Source organism: Medicago sativa, chromosome 3 (assembly GCF_051527215.1).
Source record: "Medicago sativa cultivar Bolivia chromosome 3, Bolivia_mono, whole genome shotgun sequence".
In the NCBI taxonomy this organism is placed as follows: Eukaryota; Viridiplantae; Streptophyta; class Magnoliopsida; order Fabales; family Fabaceae; genus Medicago; species Medicago sativa.
The window spans coordinates 87,334,552-87,352,422 of record NC_140751.1 but is presented as its reverse complement, the minus strand read 5'-3'; the positions used below and the strand labels follow the sequence as shown (position 1 = coordinate 87,352,422).

General features: G+C 31.6%; 1 protein-coding gene and 1 non-coding gene across 13 annotated transcripts; both read left to right on the top strand.

Annotated features, from left to right (window-relative positions):
• The first annotated feature begins 597 nt into the window (after positions 1–597).
• Positions 598–683, top strand: TRNAY-GUA (transfer RNA tyrosine (anticodon GUA)). Its single transcript is given in 2 exon segments — positions 598–634; positions 648–683. It is a non-coding gene; the product is annotated as a tRNA-Tyr (tRNA).
• A 6,347-nt stretch (positions 684–7,030) lies between these two features.
• On the top strand, positions 7,031–12,092 carry SR34A (SER/ARG-rich protein 34A). Of its 12 annotated transcripts, none has more exons than XM_085755227.1 (14): positions 7,031–7,130; positions 7,976–8,111; positions 8,257–8,368; positions 8,939–9,004; positions 9,096–9,170; positions 9,245–9,389; positions 9,837–9,883; positions 9,972–10,029; positions 10,499–10,548; positions 10,645–10,701; positions 11,015–11,094; positions 11,190–11,273; positions 11,361–11,406; positions 11,798–12,092. In XM_085755227.1, exons 3-14 carry the CDS (start codon positions 8,282–8,284, stop codon positions 11,816–11,818), a joined length of 816 nt encoding a protein of 271 aa, XP_085611353.1. In that variant the 5' UTR covers positions 7,031–7,130; positions 7,976–8,111; positions 8,257–8,281; the 3' UTR covers positions 11,819–12,092. The 12 variants fall into 12 exon arrangements, with proteins under 12 accessions (XP_085611353.1, XP_085611356.1, XP_085611350.1 ...); XM_085755230.1 differs by having other exon boundaries at positions 8,254–8,368; positions 11,193–11,273; XM_085755224.1 differs by having other exon boundaries at positions 8,254–8,368.
• Positions 12,093–17,871: the final 5,779 nt, after the last annotated feature.

Genomic DNA, 17,871 nt, shown 5'->3' with positions numbered 1-17,871 from the left:
ATTTAGTCTATGGTATTGAGATTTTGGGACAAATTGATGGATTTTCAAATACTCTAGAGACTAAATTGATGAATTATGTGTAGTTTAGGGACTAAATTGAAGTGAAATTGATGGTTTATTTTTAGGTTATCTGTACAACTCTATGAAATGTTTAGTCATGCTTGAATTTCAAAACAAAAGCTAGTCAATTTCAATTTCAGAAGTACATATATGCTACAGTCAATTTTAATTTTAATATAATTCATATTTCTTATTTATTTTACATTTTCAGTGTCAAATAAAATAAAAAAAAATTATTAGCCTTAAATCATAATATCAACTAATAATATATTTTTTAGTGGTTAATAGTACTAATTTTACACTGGAAATTTAGTTGTTCACTTTAGATGAGTTGGATGCCTCAAAAATTAACAAAGTACAAATTACACAATAATTTCAGAATAGATTAAGAGTATAATTCAAATTAAATCCCTTCAAAAAAAATCAAATTAAATAAAAAAATATAAAAATAAATAAATTCAAACACGCTGAAATTAAGTATATGCAAACACATCGACTTATGTTAATATATTTATCATACTAGTATCATACCATCATCCGACCTTAGCTCAGTTGGTAGAGCGGAGGACTGTAGTTGGTAAACAGACATCCTTAGGTCACTGGTTCGAATCCGGTAGGTCGGACTTTGCTTTTTTTAAAACATCAACGTTATTTATTTGAAATATTGATAAATCAACAAAACAAACATCCTTAGGTCACTGGTTCGAATCCGGTAGGTCGGACTTTGCTTTCTTTAAAACATCAACTATCCGGTAGGTCGGACTTTGCTTTTTTTAAGTCCGACCTACCGGATTCGAACCCGGTAGGTCGGACTTTGCTTTTTTTAAAACATCAACGTTATTTATTTGAAATATTGATAAATCAACAAAACAAACATCCTTAGGTCACTGGTTCGAATCCGGTAGGTCGGACTTTGCTTTCTTTAAAACATCAACGTTATTTATTTGAAATATTGATAAATCAACAAAACGGTGGACCGTTTTATTGTAATTTCAGCTTTTTACCAAACAATAAAAAGGGTTTTAGTCTATAAATATGAAGTGAGTTTAGTTAGGTCACTGGTTCGAATCCGGTAGGTTGGACTTTTCTTTTTTTAAAACATCAACGTTATTTATTGGAAATATTGATAAATCAACAAAACGGTGGACCGTTTTATTGTAATTTTAGCTTTTTACCAAACAATAAAAAGGGTTTTACAGACATCCTTAGGTCACTGGTTCGAATCCGGTAGGTCGAACTTTGCTTTTTTTAAGTCCGACCTACCGGATTCGAACCCGGTAGGTCGGACTTTGCTTTTTTTAAAACATCAACGTTATTTATTTGAAATATTGATAAATCAACAAAACAAACATCCTTAGGTCACTGGTTCGAATCCGGTAGGTCGGACTTTGCTTTCTTTAAAACATCAACGTTATTTATTTGAAATATTGATAAATCAACAAAGCGGTGGACCGTTTTATTGTAATTTCAGCTTTTTACCAAACAATAAAAAGGGTTTTAGTCTATAAATATGAAGTGAGTTTAGTTAGGTCACTGGTTCGAATCCGGTAGGTTGGACTTTTCTTTTTTTAAAACATCAACGTTATTTATTGGAAATATTGATAAATCAACAAAACGGTGGACCGTTTTATTGTAATTTTAGCTTTTTACCAAACAATAAAAAGGGTTTTAGTCTATAAATATGAAGTGAGTTTAGATTGTCTTTTAGAAACCTGTGTTTTTTTATCTTGTAATTCGGCCATTTGGTTCATTGGATAGAAGATTTGAGCATTGTATCACATATTTGGACATTTTAAATTTGTTGTTAAGTATTGGAAGAATTAGGTATTGTGTCGTACTAACTTGAAATTGCGTTGCTTACATCTTAAAACACAGTAATTCAAAATCATGAAATTATAAGTGAATAATTAAAAATCATTAGTTTTTAAAAGGTCAATAAAAAGCAAGTTTATGATAGCAATTTTTTTTGGTTTCATTGCTAAAATAAAAAGAAAAAAAACAAAGCAAAACAGGGAAAAAAAATGAGACACTAGAGACTACACTCTCTAGAATTAAAAGTAGATAGAATTAAAAGTTCCAATTGCGTCCATCCCAAGGAGACGCATAAGAGCTTCTGGAAGGGAGGCATGGAGAAGCAGCTCATTATCCGAAGAAGCACATTGATTTTCCTCTCTAAAAGTGTGGATTTTGCTTTTTTTAAAACATCAACGTTATTTATTTGAAATATTGATAAATCAACAAAACAGACATCCTTAGGTCACTGGTTCGAATCCGGTAGGTCGGACTTTGCTTTTTTTAAAACATCAACTTTAAAACATCAACGTTATTTATTTGAAATATTGATAAATCAACAAAACGGTGGACCGTTTTATTGTAATTTCAGCTTTTTACCAAACAATAAAAAGGGTTTTAGTCTATAAATATGAAGTGGGTTTAGTTAGGTCACTGGTTCGAATCCGGTAGGTCGGACTTTTCTTTTTTTAAAACATCAACGTTATTTATTTGAAATATTGATAAATCAACAAAACGGTGGACCGTTTTATTGTAATTTCAGCTTTTTACCAAACAATAAAAAGGGTTTTAGTCTATAAATATGAAGTGAGTTTAGATTGTCTTTTAGAAACCTGTGTTTTTTTATCTTGTAATTCGGCCATTTGGTTCATTGGATAGAAGATTTGAGCATTGTATCACATATTTGGACATTTTAAATTTGTTGTTAAGTATTGGAAGAATTAGGTATTGTGTCGTACTAACTTGAAATTGCGTTGCTTACATCTTAAAACACAGTAATTCAAAATAATGAAATTATAAGTGAATAATTAAAAATCATTAGTTTTTAAAAGGTCAATAAAATGAAAAAAAACAAAGCAAAACAGGGAAAAAAAATGAGACACTAGAGACTACACTCTCTAGAATTAAAAGTAGATAGAATTAAAAGTTCCAATTGCGTCCATCCCAAGGAGACGCATAAGAGCTTCTGGAAGGGAGGCATGGAGAAGCAGCTCATTATCCGAAGAAGCACATTGATTTTCCTCTCTAAAAGTGTGGATTTAAGATAGTAATTTAGTTGAGTACGTTTAATTATTTTCCTAATACACAGTTTATAGAATAGTATTAAATATCTGTGTAATAGTTGCATCCAATAAGAGAATTTTTTTCTAAATTGAAATGGTTGAAATCTTATTTGCTATTTACTTCTCTCTCCGTATTTTATCATATGTCACTTTGTCATTTTCACACATATTAGACATATTAGAAAATGTAATTAGTTTTGTTGATTTTGTTAAAAACTTACACTATGATCCTATATTACCCTTATTGACACTTTTATAATTGCACTCAATATCTCTCCTACCAAAATTCATACACCAGTCGCCATTTATTATTACCAAACCAATGTTTTTTGTCTTTCCCTACGTGCAGCAGGTTACTCTGGTCAGTTTTTCATTTAAAATTTGTCTTGAGTTTGTTAGAAATTAAATATCAAAAGAGTGTGTTGTTGGACCTTCTATTATAATTTCACACCTAAAATTTGATGAAACGAGTATTAGAATTTATGGTTGGATCTAACGTAACCCCACAAAATCAGTTTGTGAGGTGAGAATTGTCTCCACTTATAAATATTTGTTCAGGATATCCTTTATCTAATGTGAGACTGTTTAAGACACCCTCCTCACACCCAACATTATTGAGCTTGGTGTATGGATATAATTTGTGGGTGACCCGGTAGCGAAAACCTGATAGAAGGTGACCTAATAGATGTTTCACGAGGCTCTAATACCATGTAAGATTGTATTTGCCTCATCTATTTCATTGCATAATCATGTGTGTATACAAGAGTATCTTGACTATCAAGACATTGTCAAATCATACCTGTAATTTCTCAATCAATATAAAAGATATGCATACTACATATAAATTATACTTGCATATTAATCTTATAATTTATGGTTGGTCCTATCACAACCTTACAAAATTGGTTTATGAGGCGATGATTGTCCCCACTTATAAACACTTGTTCATGTCGTCTCTTATCCAGTTTGAGACTTTTAAGAATAAATAAACTACCATATTGAGTCTCAAAATTGTGAGTGTCAGACAATTTGGGATCCTAAATTACAAAATAGCAAATTTCTCCCTCAAATCAAATAATCCCAATCAAAATGCTCTTTATATTAAGTGGTTTTGTTAGGGTGGTGAGATGTAAGTGTATACGTCCTTTTGATTATGCTTTTGATTATATACCAATACTTTTAGTTTCGAATTTGTGTAACTAAGTGACTCCAATAATCTTAAGATGATAAACCATGTTGAAATCTCATACCTACGTGTTTTTTTTAAGCGCACACATCCACTACTTTTGCTTTTTGAATTTTTTAAGTTTTTTCAACATGTGAATCATTTCACTGTATATAGTTTTTAATCGCTTCTTCAAAAAAAAAATATAGTTTGAATCGCTTCACAAAAACAAAACAAAAGTGTGAATCGTTTCACATCTCTTGTTTTGTAAGAAATCTGTTAAATATTAATGGGAATCATTTCACACTAAGATGTGAATTGTTTCACATAAACATAAAGTTTATGTGAATTATTTTCACACAATGTACTGAATCATTTCACACTTTTCCACCTCATGTTTTAGAGCTTTATTTTTCTACTTTTCAAAAACTATACAAGTAACGTTACATTGTTTCTTTTACGATAGTGATTTGAAGCTCCTCATATATACGATAGTGATTTTCACCTTTGGGTGTACCGCATATATACGACACCTTGCATGTATCTTTTAAAAAATTTAAATAGAACATTGTTATTTAAAAAAAAAATACGTTTTTATTTTATCACGGGCTCCTTTTTACTTACAGAGCTGAGCATCCGGACTTGTAGGAACGACCCTGGTGATTTACATTGGTTTTTATCATGTGCAAATTTTGTATCGTGTATCTAATAAGCATAATTCGATATCTCAATAATTCAAGGTTAGAATCCTCTCCATTTGATAAAATAAATGGAGTATACAATTTGGAGAGAGGTAGAGACATAAAATAGATTGTGGGTCCTACATCATTAATTATTTTTTTACTTTTTTCAGAAAAATTTGAATATGTCTCTCCAAATGTAAGAAATGGAGAAAGTACAAAATGGAGAGGATTTTGACTCGATAATTTAGCTGCACAAAGTTTTAAAAACAATATTATTTTATGGAGTAACTATTCTCTCCTCTCTACATACATCTAAGTCGTACACATTGATACAACATGAGATGTCTTGTTAAATGGCGTTGTGAGTTGCCTATGTTGATGAAACCGTATGGATAAATTTTGGGAGTATCTTGCCCACGCACTATATATCTCTATCTTATTCCACAAATCCTAAAATCCCTTAATCTCGAAACCCCTAAATTTATAAATTGGGAAATCCAATTTTTTTCTTGCTAAATCTCTAATCCCGATCCTTAATTTTGATAAATGAACTGTAGTGGACCTTTATTCATAATGGACAAACAAAACAAGAGCACACGAAGTTGTCTTGGAAGCTTTGGTGTCAACAGGGTCGAAGCTAGATTCATTATTGGCTCAATTGCAACTAGGGGTGGAAATAGGCTAGGCCGGGCCGGGCTTTGTAAGGCCTAAGCCTGACCTACTTCAAAAATTATAGGCCTGAGTCTGGCCTATTACCCGTCACAGGCTCATTTTCGAGGCCTGGCCTGGCCTATTTAAAGGCCCGATGAAGCCTATTTAAAAGCTTATTTTACACCAAAGCCTAGCAACACATGTAAGCCTACTACTAAATAGGCCAAAATTTACGAAGGCCTAAAGCACATGAATATATCTGCAACTAAATAATGAAATCTTACGAAGGTATAATCACAACAATATATGTGCTACTAAATAACTAATCTTATGAAGGCTTGAGTTTATGAGAAAAAAACTTCAACGATATCAATAATGGAAGATATATTATACATAAAAAGCTTAATAGGCCGGCCCGACGGGCTTAATAGGCTTTTTTGTAAGCCTTAGCCGGACCTATTTAATTAAATAGGCTTTATAAAAAGCTTGAGCCTGGCCTTGTTAATAAACGAGCTGGGCCGAGCTAAGCTTTAAATAGGCTAGGCCATAGGCCCCTGTCGGACGGCCTGGCCTGTTCCCACCCCTAATTGCAACTGCTGGAGAAGAGATGTCAATGGAAAAGTAGTGCTTGAGGAAATATATAAAAAAAGCAGTGCTTGAGGAAACATCTAATAAATTTTATGATTCAAAATTATTTTCAAAGGCTTGTATATTCTGATATATATGCTTACTTTTAGATTTAGGTTTCACGATTTTTGAATTTGAGAATTTTTCATATTTAGGGATTTATGAATTTTCGGATATCCGAAGAAGATAAATAGGAAATCAAAATGCCCTCAATGTAAAAAGGCAAAATGTTCCACGTAGTTGTAAGTGGTAGGCAAAACACTAAACGAATTTAGTAACATATAATTTGTTTAAAAAAAAAGAAATTAGTAACATATAAACAAAATTTGTTTTATACGATGTCTCATCAACATGAACAAGTCACAATGTCATTTAACATGACAGTTCGACATATACATAATGCAACTAATCGATGGATGAAACATTTTAACCAACATTATTCAGTTTGTTATATAAATTTGCTATTTCGTGAATCATGGATATCAGACACTCACAATGTTGGGACCAAATAAGGTTCTTTACTAAAAAAAAATTACGATTATTTCTCATCCTTTCCCCCTAAAATAAGGTATTATATCGGAAGCACGTTTTAAGTAGTGTATTTCATCTGAAAATATACCGTCGTACAAATTTGAGCATGTAAGGGGTGAGATAAGCAATCATTAACAATTACTTTAATCGGAGACATGGGCCGTTTTCTTTTTCTATTGAAGCCCAAACCCGTTTTGGATCCATAGATTTAAACCCTAATATCTTGCCTCAAACTCTTCGTTCTCTCTCTCTCTCTCTCTCTCTCGAATTCGCAGGGATCTTGTTCCAGCTTCGACTTCAGTTTCGCTGCGATTGGGTGCTCAAGCTGTAATCTTTCTGGTATGCCGTACATAGAATCATCCCCTACTCCTTAAATTTTAATTCAATTTATGCTTCTATTGAATTTTGAATGTTCCCGTTTTGAATTAGGGTTTTGAGGTAAATTTGAACTCATTTCCATCGGTGAGCTCCAAGTTTGAATTTTTTTACAATTCGCAACTTGGGTTTTGCCTGACCCACGTTGTTTGCTATTGGGTGCAATTTCTGAAGACTCTGCTTAGTAATCACGTTAGAATTTTGAATTTTTATTATTCCGTATGTCTTAGTTATTATTGAAAGATAATCTCCAATTTAGGTGACTTGGTTGTGTATTTCACGGGGTGAAATCTGCATACGAGGTCGAAGAAGCTGGTAAAAGGGTAATGGTTCTAGTTAAGGATTTGTGAATTGTATACATGGGTAATTCAGATTGTGAGGTGAGGGTATAGAAATGTAGTACCAGTACTTGTCTCGGACAATAAGTAGCTAAAACTAGTGTGTATAAAATCAATAAGGGGTAATGTTTACACTTGAGGCGTTAGCTCAGTGGTAAGAGCTTAGCCTTGTTACCAATGGGGACGGTTGTAATATGGCCATTAGTGCTAGTTTAATCAATAAAAAAGGGGGTAATGTAGGGTTTGATTTGTCAAAGCGGTTAAAAGAGAGATGCGTAAGGTAACTTGTTGAGTATATGTTGATCATAATTTGATCTCATGACACAAATGCTTTCTTTATGATAGATGACAAGCGCTTGGACAAATTTGAGCTTTGCTATCAAACATAGGGAATATAGAGTGGGAGTGGGAGAATCGGGGTGGAGTTGTGGTTATTTTTTTAAATAATTGGAGATTCTTCCTCACTCTCAGAAGGATTATGCTTGCTAATTTTCTGGAAAGGATGAGGAGAGCAAATTTATTTTCAATATTGTTATAGCTTTGGAGCATCTTTGGAGCAAATGAGCAATGGAGTGGAGCACGGCTCTCTTCAAGGATTGCTCTCTTGGTTTGCTTCATAGTTTTGGTTTTATTTACTTTTGTTTGTGTAATCATTAGAATAATGATTATAGTTAGATGTTTCAGGTTTAGGTGCGGCTTCAGACAGTAATTGATTTCTAATTGCTGATGAGCTTCCATTTTTTTTGTAGAAGAACTGTACAATTTCTTTAATCAAATATGAGTAGTCGCTTTTCTCGCACAATCTATGTTGGCAACCTGCCCGCTGATATAAGAGAATCAGAAATTGAAGATCTGTTCTACAAGGTTTGATCTCCGTACTTTTCTTGTTTTCCATGTTATGGTGCTTTCAGTTCATGATATTTTGTGTTTTGTTCAATTTGTTTGGCTACTATATCTTCCTATTGTCTGGAACCCACCTTTACACCATTGGGAGTTTTGAACTGAATTTATTTTTTTTACTCAAACCTGCATTTCTACTTCTCTATTTAATTTTTGTTTAATTACTGGAAATCAATTAGAATTATGTTAACCGATTAGTAAAAGCCAGTAAACATGATTGAGTTCAGTTGATAACAGTTAATGAGAAAAGGTTTTGGTAGTTGTTTGTTGTTTTAAGTGACAAGCAGATAGTTTGCATTACTCAATCATATATTCTTAACTACCCACAGCCATGTATTTTTTCTGTTGACCTCCTTTTCCTTTGAATGGACTGTAGTTTGCTTAGCTTTGTTATCTTGGATTTGGATTTTACCCTTAGTTATAGCTGTCGCTTGATTCTTATCTTATATGTAGCTTCAAGGGTCAATGTGTGGGGTTGATTGTTATGTACTAACGCAGTGATGTTTCAATGGTTTTCCATTATCCTCTTAACAGTATGGCCGCATAATGGAAATTGAATTGAAGGTTCCTCCTCGCCCTCCATGTTATTGTTTTGTTGAGGTATTATAGTTACTCTCTTCTATACTTCTGTCTTGGCGATGCTCGTTACCCTTTTTCTCACTACTAGATTACTTGTATTTTGGCTTGGTAGTTTGACAATGCTCGAGATGCTGAAGATGCAATTCGGGGTCGTGATGGTTACAACTTTGATGGTTGTCGATTAAGGGTATGGGACTGTTCCAACTTTTATTTTCTGAGGTGAAAACTTTCTTCGGAATGCCTAATCTGCTCTTGTTGTAGGTGGAGCTTGCCCATGGAGGCAGAGGGCCATCATCAAGTGACAGACGTGGGTATGGTGGTGGTGGCGGCGGTGGTGGCAGAGGCGGCGGTGGTGACGGTGCTGGTGGGGGCCGTTTTGGTGTCTCTCGCCATTCTGAATTTCGAGGTGTGTCTATTCAGGGATTCATTTTTCGATATAAAAAAGATACATATGCTGAATGGTATTTTGTAACCAAATAAAAAACATGGAATTGCATTTTTATTTTTCATTTAGGCTGTTCACCCATTAAGCTCCGACTAATATCATGTTTATCATTCTTTAAGTAAGAATTAAAATTTTCTGTCAAAAAGGAAATTTTCATGCTGAGAACTCTTGAACCATTGTCCATGACTCTTATCTTCATGTTTATGAATTCAAAATTTTCAACAACTGTTACTGTATGTGTTTGTTTGTTTGCTTTATGTGATTCATAAATTGCAAATGATGTTTGTTCTACTTTTATGCAGTTTATTGCCAATCAGCAATAATTATTGAAGATATTTTTGTTTTCAAATGTTTTGTGATTTTCTATACACCATAGTATCTTAGTCTTTTTTTTTTTTTTTACTACAGTTATTGTTCGTGGACTCCCATCTTCTGCATCCTGGCAGGATTTGAAGGTATCAAAATGTTCATACTGAAAAATAAACAAATGACAGATACTCAAATCATCAGCACATCACCTACAGTTTTAATATTTGGTTTCAGGATCATATGCGAAAAGCTGGTGATGTTTGTTTTGCTGAAGTTTCCCGTGACAGTGAAGGTACACATTCATTTTGGTTTTTCTATATTTATGTTGTTGTATGGTGCATGTTTTGTATTTTCTGCTCCATATGAGTGACGTAAATAACTTGGGTTGAAGATCACCTCTGTTTTGTATTAAATTAATTTATTAATATTTTTATGGCTTGAGGCTCCCCTCAAATGGAAATCACAATTGATATGTAAAGAGTAACATGATCAGCCCCACAACTGGTCAGTCTGGCATTGGTAACCAATGACCATGTTAGTAGACATCGCTTGTGCGTCTGACATGTAGACCTTTTCTTCTCAATTGTTTCAGTGCAAGCTCTCATTTTAGTTTAGGGACTAAGTCTGTGGGGTACCAGAATAACCCTGTGGTGTCAGATGGCTAACTTTCTATTTTCTGGAGTATTGGCCTTTTGCATTATATTTTTGTGCTTGCAATATAGTTATCATTTCTTCCACTCATACTGCTCTTTTTTGCTCAGGGACTTTTGGCCTTGTTGATTACACTAATTATGATGACATGAAATATGCTGTAAGTGTTTCATTTTGTTGAGTTATTCCCAAATTTATACGATATTCGTTTTGCTGGAAGGGCCATATGTTTTCTAACATATTTTCTTTTTCACAGATTCGGAAACTGGATGACACCGAGTTTAGAAATCCTTGGGCGAGATCATATATTCGGGTAACCAGATCTGTAATAACATTTATAAAATTTATTCATTTATTGTCTGAGAGGGTTAAATCTACAGTAGTATTTTAAGACGTGATAATATTTTTTTTAATGGCTTTAAGATGTGATTGTTGCCGCAGATCTTACAAACTTTTGCTTGTTGAACGATCTTGCACCCTTATTTGTCTTATTTGTCGTGTCTTTGTTTCTTCTTCTATAAAATGAAGTTGCATGTCACTTGATGTTTGAGTGCGGGACTATTTCACTGTTTGTATGAGAAGGATTATCTGGAGAATTATACATAATTAAAAGTATTATCTTGCAGGTGAGGAAGTATGAGAGCAGTCGTTCAAGGAGCCGCAGCAGAAGCCCCAGCAGGAGCAGAAGTCCGAAAAGGGCCAGAAGGTATTGTGACTTTCTGATTTTGGCTTGTGCTACATTGTCATGCCTTTTAGTTTAGACATACTTATTATGATAAATCATGTTATTTCATTCTGCAGTAGATCTTTGGAGCGATCTGTGTCTAGGTCACGGTCTATTTCCAGATCCAGATCCAGATCAGCATCACCAATCAAGCCTGCCAGGTATATAAAGTTATTAGACATGGTTTTATTTTTAAGTTTATGCAAATCCACCATTTTTATGCACTTGAATTGTTTATCCAATTACAGGCCAAGATCACCATCACGTTCAGCGTCTCCACGATCACCACGCCAGGTATTTAAAGCTGATTATATGGTTCAGAATTTTAATGAGGTTTTTTTCATAATAATAAAGAATGGAACATAAGATAAAATTGAAAGCATTTCCGTTAAATCAATATATATTAAAGGAATTAACCTGTATTTGACATTTACCTTCGCAATCATGTTTTCACTTTAGAGCCAATATTACAGAAAGTAGGAACAATTGAAATTTTGGTTGTTATACAAAGCAGTTATTAAGTGAGGATGAACATCTGGGTGATAAATTTATTTCCTTATTTTTTTTTACCGGAACAGAGTAGTAATTTACACAAGTTTTAGGCTACGCATGCCTATTTCTTTTGCATATTTGTTATAGAAATTTGTGATGTTCGTCCTAATGAAGCATGGATTTTTTTTTGCAGGTTCCGTCTGGTAGCGGTTGATTTGCTGACAAATGCTGATCTCTAAAGCTCCTGCATTATTCTGGGATATTGGAATTATGTTTGAGTTGATTTGAATTATTTAATGGATAATTATGTACCGGAGTTGTTTTATTGGTTTTTATCAGTTTGGTTACTCTGTAGGGCTTAAACTAGACTAGACTTGCTGCTACCATTTTGGTCTTCTCTGTCTATTAAACATGAATGTTGGATATTTGCCTGGCTATTGTCCTTTTCAACACAAGGTACCTATAAATACCATTAGCATTTGGAGACATTTTTTAAGTTTTACTAGAGTTAAATAAGCGTTTGTTTAGAGTGGTTGGTAAGTAATGTTATATATTTGCATACCCTGCTTTATTAGACTGTTCTTGAGACAAGTGCAGCTTATGTATACGACACACAATAATTACTCTTGATGCTGTTCTCATGGCTTGATTATGAAAAAAAGGTATTTTTACCAAAGGAAAATATTTCTAGCTCTATAGCTAAATTTGGATTTGAACTTTGCGATTTGAATGAACGTTCTTTTGCCAGTTGCTAGTTCTAATGTGGTTCTTGCTGTAAATATGTTGTGTATTGTGGCGAGTTTGATGAGTTGCTGTAAATAGGTTTGGATTAGTGATGAGTTTGACTATGTTGGTAATTATGATTTTGCCAAATTTTGAAATGATTAATCACCTTGTCCTCAATAAGATGAAAATCATACTTCAATACAAATTTAGGTTGTAATGTTTGGGGCACTTGCTTAGATTCGAATTTGTGACTTAGGTGGTGTTTGTGATTTCGTTTATAAACTTTTATAATTAAAACATTATAAATCACTTCACAGTACTAAAAATTACAGATTAATCTAAAACATGATTGGTAACAGAGGTTCGTGAAAGGACATTTTTTCAACAAACCAAAGATGTAGTGATGAAAGATATTCAAAGCATAAGGTATGACAGATAAAAATTACAGATCACAAAGTAAATGACTATAAATAAATCTTAAAAAACTTTTTAACGTTGGTAAACGACAATCACCTGTCCTTCCCACCTATTCTCAAATAATCTACAAACCGTAATAATTAAATCTTAAAAAACTTTAAATAGTTAAACGACAATGAGCTGTCCGCTTAGTTCAGTTGGTTGGGACAATGCATAAAATATGTAAGTTGAACCCCGACCACTACAAAAAAAAAACGACAATGAGCTATCCTTCCAACAAATATTTTCTTAAAAAACTTTTTAACCAACGACAATCACCTGTCCTTCCCACATATTCTCAAATAATCTACAAACCTACGCAATAATTAAATCTTAAAAAACTTTAAACAGTGGTAAACGACAATGAGCTATCCTTCCAACAAATATTTTCTTACACTTCTTTTACAATTTACAATGTCACTACTAATGATTAATTCTGAATACTCTTTCATTGTTGTTTTATGACTTTGGAAGATAAAAATAAATTTTTAAATAATTATTACTTAATCACCTTTGAAACTCTATCGAAAAAAATATTTTATTTTTATTGCTACATAGCAAGTAGCACAAGAAAAAAAAAACTAGTAGTAAGTGTATTGAAATATTATGATAAGTCATAAACAATGAACAAAACTCACGAGGAGTCTTTCTTTAACGGAAAAATTCATACTGCAGATTAAATAAATTCTAACTTGAAGATTTTAATATTAATTGAGGAGCTTGCACCCCGTTTAAGTGGTTAGCTTCAAATTCTGATTTCTGATTTCTGAATCATGTGAATAAATAAAAAACTTAAAAAGTGATTGGGAATAGACTATCCTGTGTGTCTTCCGTAGCTCCACTAAATAAATATTGTATTCAATTTAAATACACCTTTAGTAAGAAAAGTTAACACCTATTATATATATTAATAATAAAAAACAATGTTTTTATAACTTTCATTAGGACTGGAATTGTCGTTTCAGTAATGATAGATGAACATTAAGTTTTTGACGTTTATATGATATATGATTTTTTTTTTGGTTACAAAAGCTAAGCAAAACAGAAATAAACAAAAAAAAAAAAAGAGAAAGAAACTATGGCCGTTTAAAATATAAGCTTTTTTTTTTGGTTACAAAAGCTAAGCATCCAGTCATGGTTTATATGAATATGATATATGATTAATCACGTTTAAAATATGATTAGTTTAATTAAAATATGATTAATTTAATTCTCGACTGTTGTGGTTAATTCATACTCCCTCCGTCCCATAATATAAGCAAAAAAAACATTTTCTTTGTCCCAAAATATAAGCAAAAAATACAAACTTTTATCTTTTCCAAGATTTTTTTTGTTTATTCTCATAAAATTAAATGCAAATTACATTAAATTTTCTCTCTCTTTCATTTTTTCCAGAACCAATAGCCAATGAAAATTGTTTTTACATCTTCCTATAAAACTTTTTTTAAAGAAAACACAAAAAACTATACTCCAAATTCTTATGTTTTAGTTTTCTTAATAAGTGTAATTTTTTTTTTGCTTATAATTTGCGACGGAAGGAGTATAAAATAACCATAATTTTTAACGTTAATCGATTTAACTATCTTTTTATTCGTGATTAATCAAATACATCATGGGTGTGTGTAGAACAAAAATATATTTTAGGCTAGTTACATTTTTGACCCTTAACGTTATTTTTGAATTTTGCTTTGGTTTCTTATAAGTCTACTCCCTCTGTCCCTAATTATAAGCAAATTTGACTTTTTTTGTTCGTTCAATTATTGATGTATGTGGTTCATATTATGGACCACATACATCATTAATTGAATGAATCAAAAAAGTCAAATTTGCTTATAATTAAGGACGGAGGTAGTATTTTGTTTCATTTTGATCCTTTAAATTACAAATGTTATAAAATTTGATCACTTAATTTTTTTTTTGCTTTCTTTTAACTTAACAAGAGGAAATTAGAAAGGTAGGTCCAATATATAGAAGGCTCCAATTGAATTTCAATGTTACGAGTTCCCAGGGCAGGTCTATGACCTCTCTTGGTTGAACGTTGAAAACGTGACTACTACAATTCAAGGTCAAATTGAAACAAACACTTACCACGTACATAAATGGCTTGCGTTGCGTTTGACATTTTAAATATTAATTTAATTTAGTGTAGATTTGATATCACGATGACTTTATTAGATGATGATAATCCACTGTGATTTTGTTGAAGTTGTAAAGAAGTTTTTTGAAAAAATCATTGATTTTAGTATGATTATCGTGATACCAAACATAAGTTTAATCGTTCATTCTTCACAATATAAACAATAAGTTTTGTTTATATTGAAGTTGTTTGGAGTTCCACGTCGAACAAATTTTTGGGCTGTTAGGTATATAAATATGTTTGGACACTTATCCTTCGAGTTAGTTTTTGAGATGAAATTCAACATTTAACATGTTATTAGAGTTTGGTTAATAATTGTAGTGTGGAAATTGGACACAAGATTCATGCTAGGCGATCGTTTTGAATCCCGTTGTTGCTCAAATTTCTTAATTGTCGGGTGTATAAATGTTCATGACACCTTCACCTTTTAAACTAACTTTTTCTTGTAAGATTGAAGTGCAATTGATAATTGGTTCAATTACAATTAATTTGCAACTAAAATAATATATTAATTCAAGTCATATAAAGTTTTTAATAAAATTTGATGTGGTAATATATTTCATTTTAGCCTCTTAAAAAAAGTTTTTAATAAATTACTTGTATAAATGATAAAACATAGTCTAACTACGATGTTAAAAAAATTAAAAAAATTATATGATTAATATTTGGTTTTCTAGAAAATGTTGTTTGAGAAAAGATATCGGTGAAAGGTTGGTGAAGGCTCTTTGATAAACATCTGTGATACTGACCCATGCATTGTGACACCAGCATCACATTTTTCAGCTATTTTTAGGACTTGTTGAGCATCATATTTTGAATATTTCATTGTCGTTTTAAGACTTTGGAAGTAAAATAAAATTTTAAATAGTTATTACTTATTTGACTTTGAAATTCTATCTAAAAATGCAATTATTTTATTTTTTACTTCTTCATAGCTAAAAATATTGATTGAACAAAATTCACAAGGAGTTTTTTTTGTTTTTTTACGGAAAAATCCATTGGAGTTTAATTATATTAAAATAGACAAAAACATATTGGAGATTAAAATCTGGTTGATAATTTTTTTTTTTTACGTCAACTCTGGTTGATAACTTAGCGTGCAGATTTTAAAATAAATTAAAGAGCTCGTACCTTTAAGTAAGTGGTTAGCTTCAAATTTTGAATAATTTGTGATTGGTAAAAGACAATATATATTGTCCAGTAAGTGTAGCTCAGTTGGTAGCTATCGGGGATAATTTGTGCAGGGGTTGGGGTTCGAACCTCAGATTCTCCACACATAATGTGTGTGAATTTAGTCACTAAACTACTTGACAAAAAAAAGACAATATATATTTCGCGTCTTCTTAAAAATCATTGCATCTTTCTCAAATTGACGAATGGATTTAAGGTATGTTTGATGTGCATGTATAATAACATTTGCCATTTAAATATGATGTGCACCAAACAAACTCTCATCCACCTTCACTATCACACACTTTTGTACAATCATTTTTCGTATAATTTTTTGCCACAACATTTTCTTTTCTCTTTTTTTGGAATAAAAATAATATAGAGAGAAAGGGAAGAAAAAAAGAGGAAGAATACAATAAGAAAGCATAAGAGAGAGCTTCTTCAAAGTATAAGTGAGAATATTATCTCAAAAACTGTTTCATAATGGTTGAAAAAAAATATCATTTCTAAATGCCATTTAACGAATTTGTTCTCCTTGCTTTTAACGGGGACGCCATATACAAAGGAGAAACGTCTATGATCTATCAAACTTTGACTCTATACAGAAGGAATAAATTGAAAACAAAATGTGCAAACTAAATTAAAAAATCTCAGGACTATAAAGGAGACACAATTAATTGATCAAAGATCTTTTTGTATTATGAACATATGAGTGCAATATTTCAAAAGAGAAACATATATAAACAAAATTAATGAATTTTATTCAATCAGTATTTACAAATCAAGATCTCCCATTATATTTATGATGATAATGTGTTATCGTCAAAACACCATTGAAGTCTCTATCTCAATCTCAATCTCTCAATTGTTGATGCAATATTTTTTTTTTTAAGCACAATAGCTATTATTGTACATAGACAAACTCATTATTATACACTATGGTGTATTTGAACGTGAGAATCCTAAAGCTCAATACAAAGCTTCTGTCTAGACGCAATATTCCACCGCAATCCATAAAATCCATCGGAGAACCAAACAAATGTAAATGAAAGTTGAGTTTTAAGTGATTAGCATAATATTAACATTTTATTTGTAAGAATGAAACAATATCATTTTAGTATAGACAAACCTACTGTTATAGATCAAATCTTTTACGAACATGTTTATACACATTAACAACACACTTTCTAACAAATGAACAACACACTTATATGAATTTCACCAAATTTATAAAAGACCATTATGATTTGGTGGAATTTGATTTTTATTTTAAAAAAGAGTATGTTGGAAAGTGTTTGTTGCCATCACTCCTCTTATACGCTGATGTTAAAAAGAATAAAATCATATGTATTAAAGATAAATCTTTAAGTGATTAACATGATACTAGTAGCAATTATCTGTTAAATAAATGGTACTACAAATGTAAGAAAAACTAAAAATTTGAATAAAATCATAATATGTATTAAAGATAAATCTTTAAGTGATTAACATGATACTAGTAGCAATTATCTGTTAAATAAATGGTACTACAAATGTAAGAAAAACTGAAAAAATAAAATTTAAATTATGAGAACTCTTGTGAAAGGATGTAAACATTATTGATATATTTAATTTGATGGAGTATTAACCAATGTTAAAAGGTTTCTGTCTTTTTTATTTAGTTTCTCTACCATATTGTCATTGAGATCGGGATCGAGTTGTGAGAAAGAACGAAAGGGAAAACAATAGATTTTTTTTTAATTGAAATGACAATTTTTACACTTTCAATAAATTAAATA

What these genes read in the sequence shown, in the direction of transcription:
- SR34A (XM_085755226.1), top strand. Translation starts at nt 8,282, where the DNA reads ATGAGTAGTCGCTTTTCTCGCACAATCTATGTTGGCAACCTGCCCGCT. An exon ending in TTGATGGTTGTCGATTAAGG is followed by an intron (nt 9,171 to 9,244) that starts GTATGGGACTGT and finishes CTCTTGTTGTAG; the next exon opens with GTGGAGCTTGCCCATGGAGG. An exon ending in AGTTTCCCGTGACAGTGAAG is followed by an intron (nt 10,030 to 10,498) that starts GTACACATTCAT and finishes TTTTTTGCTCAG; the next exon opens with GGACTTTTGGCCTTGTTGAT.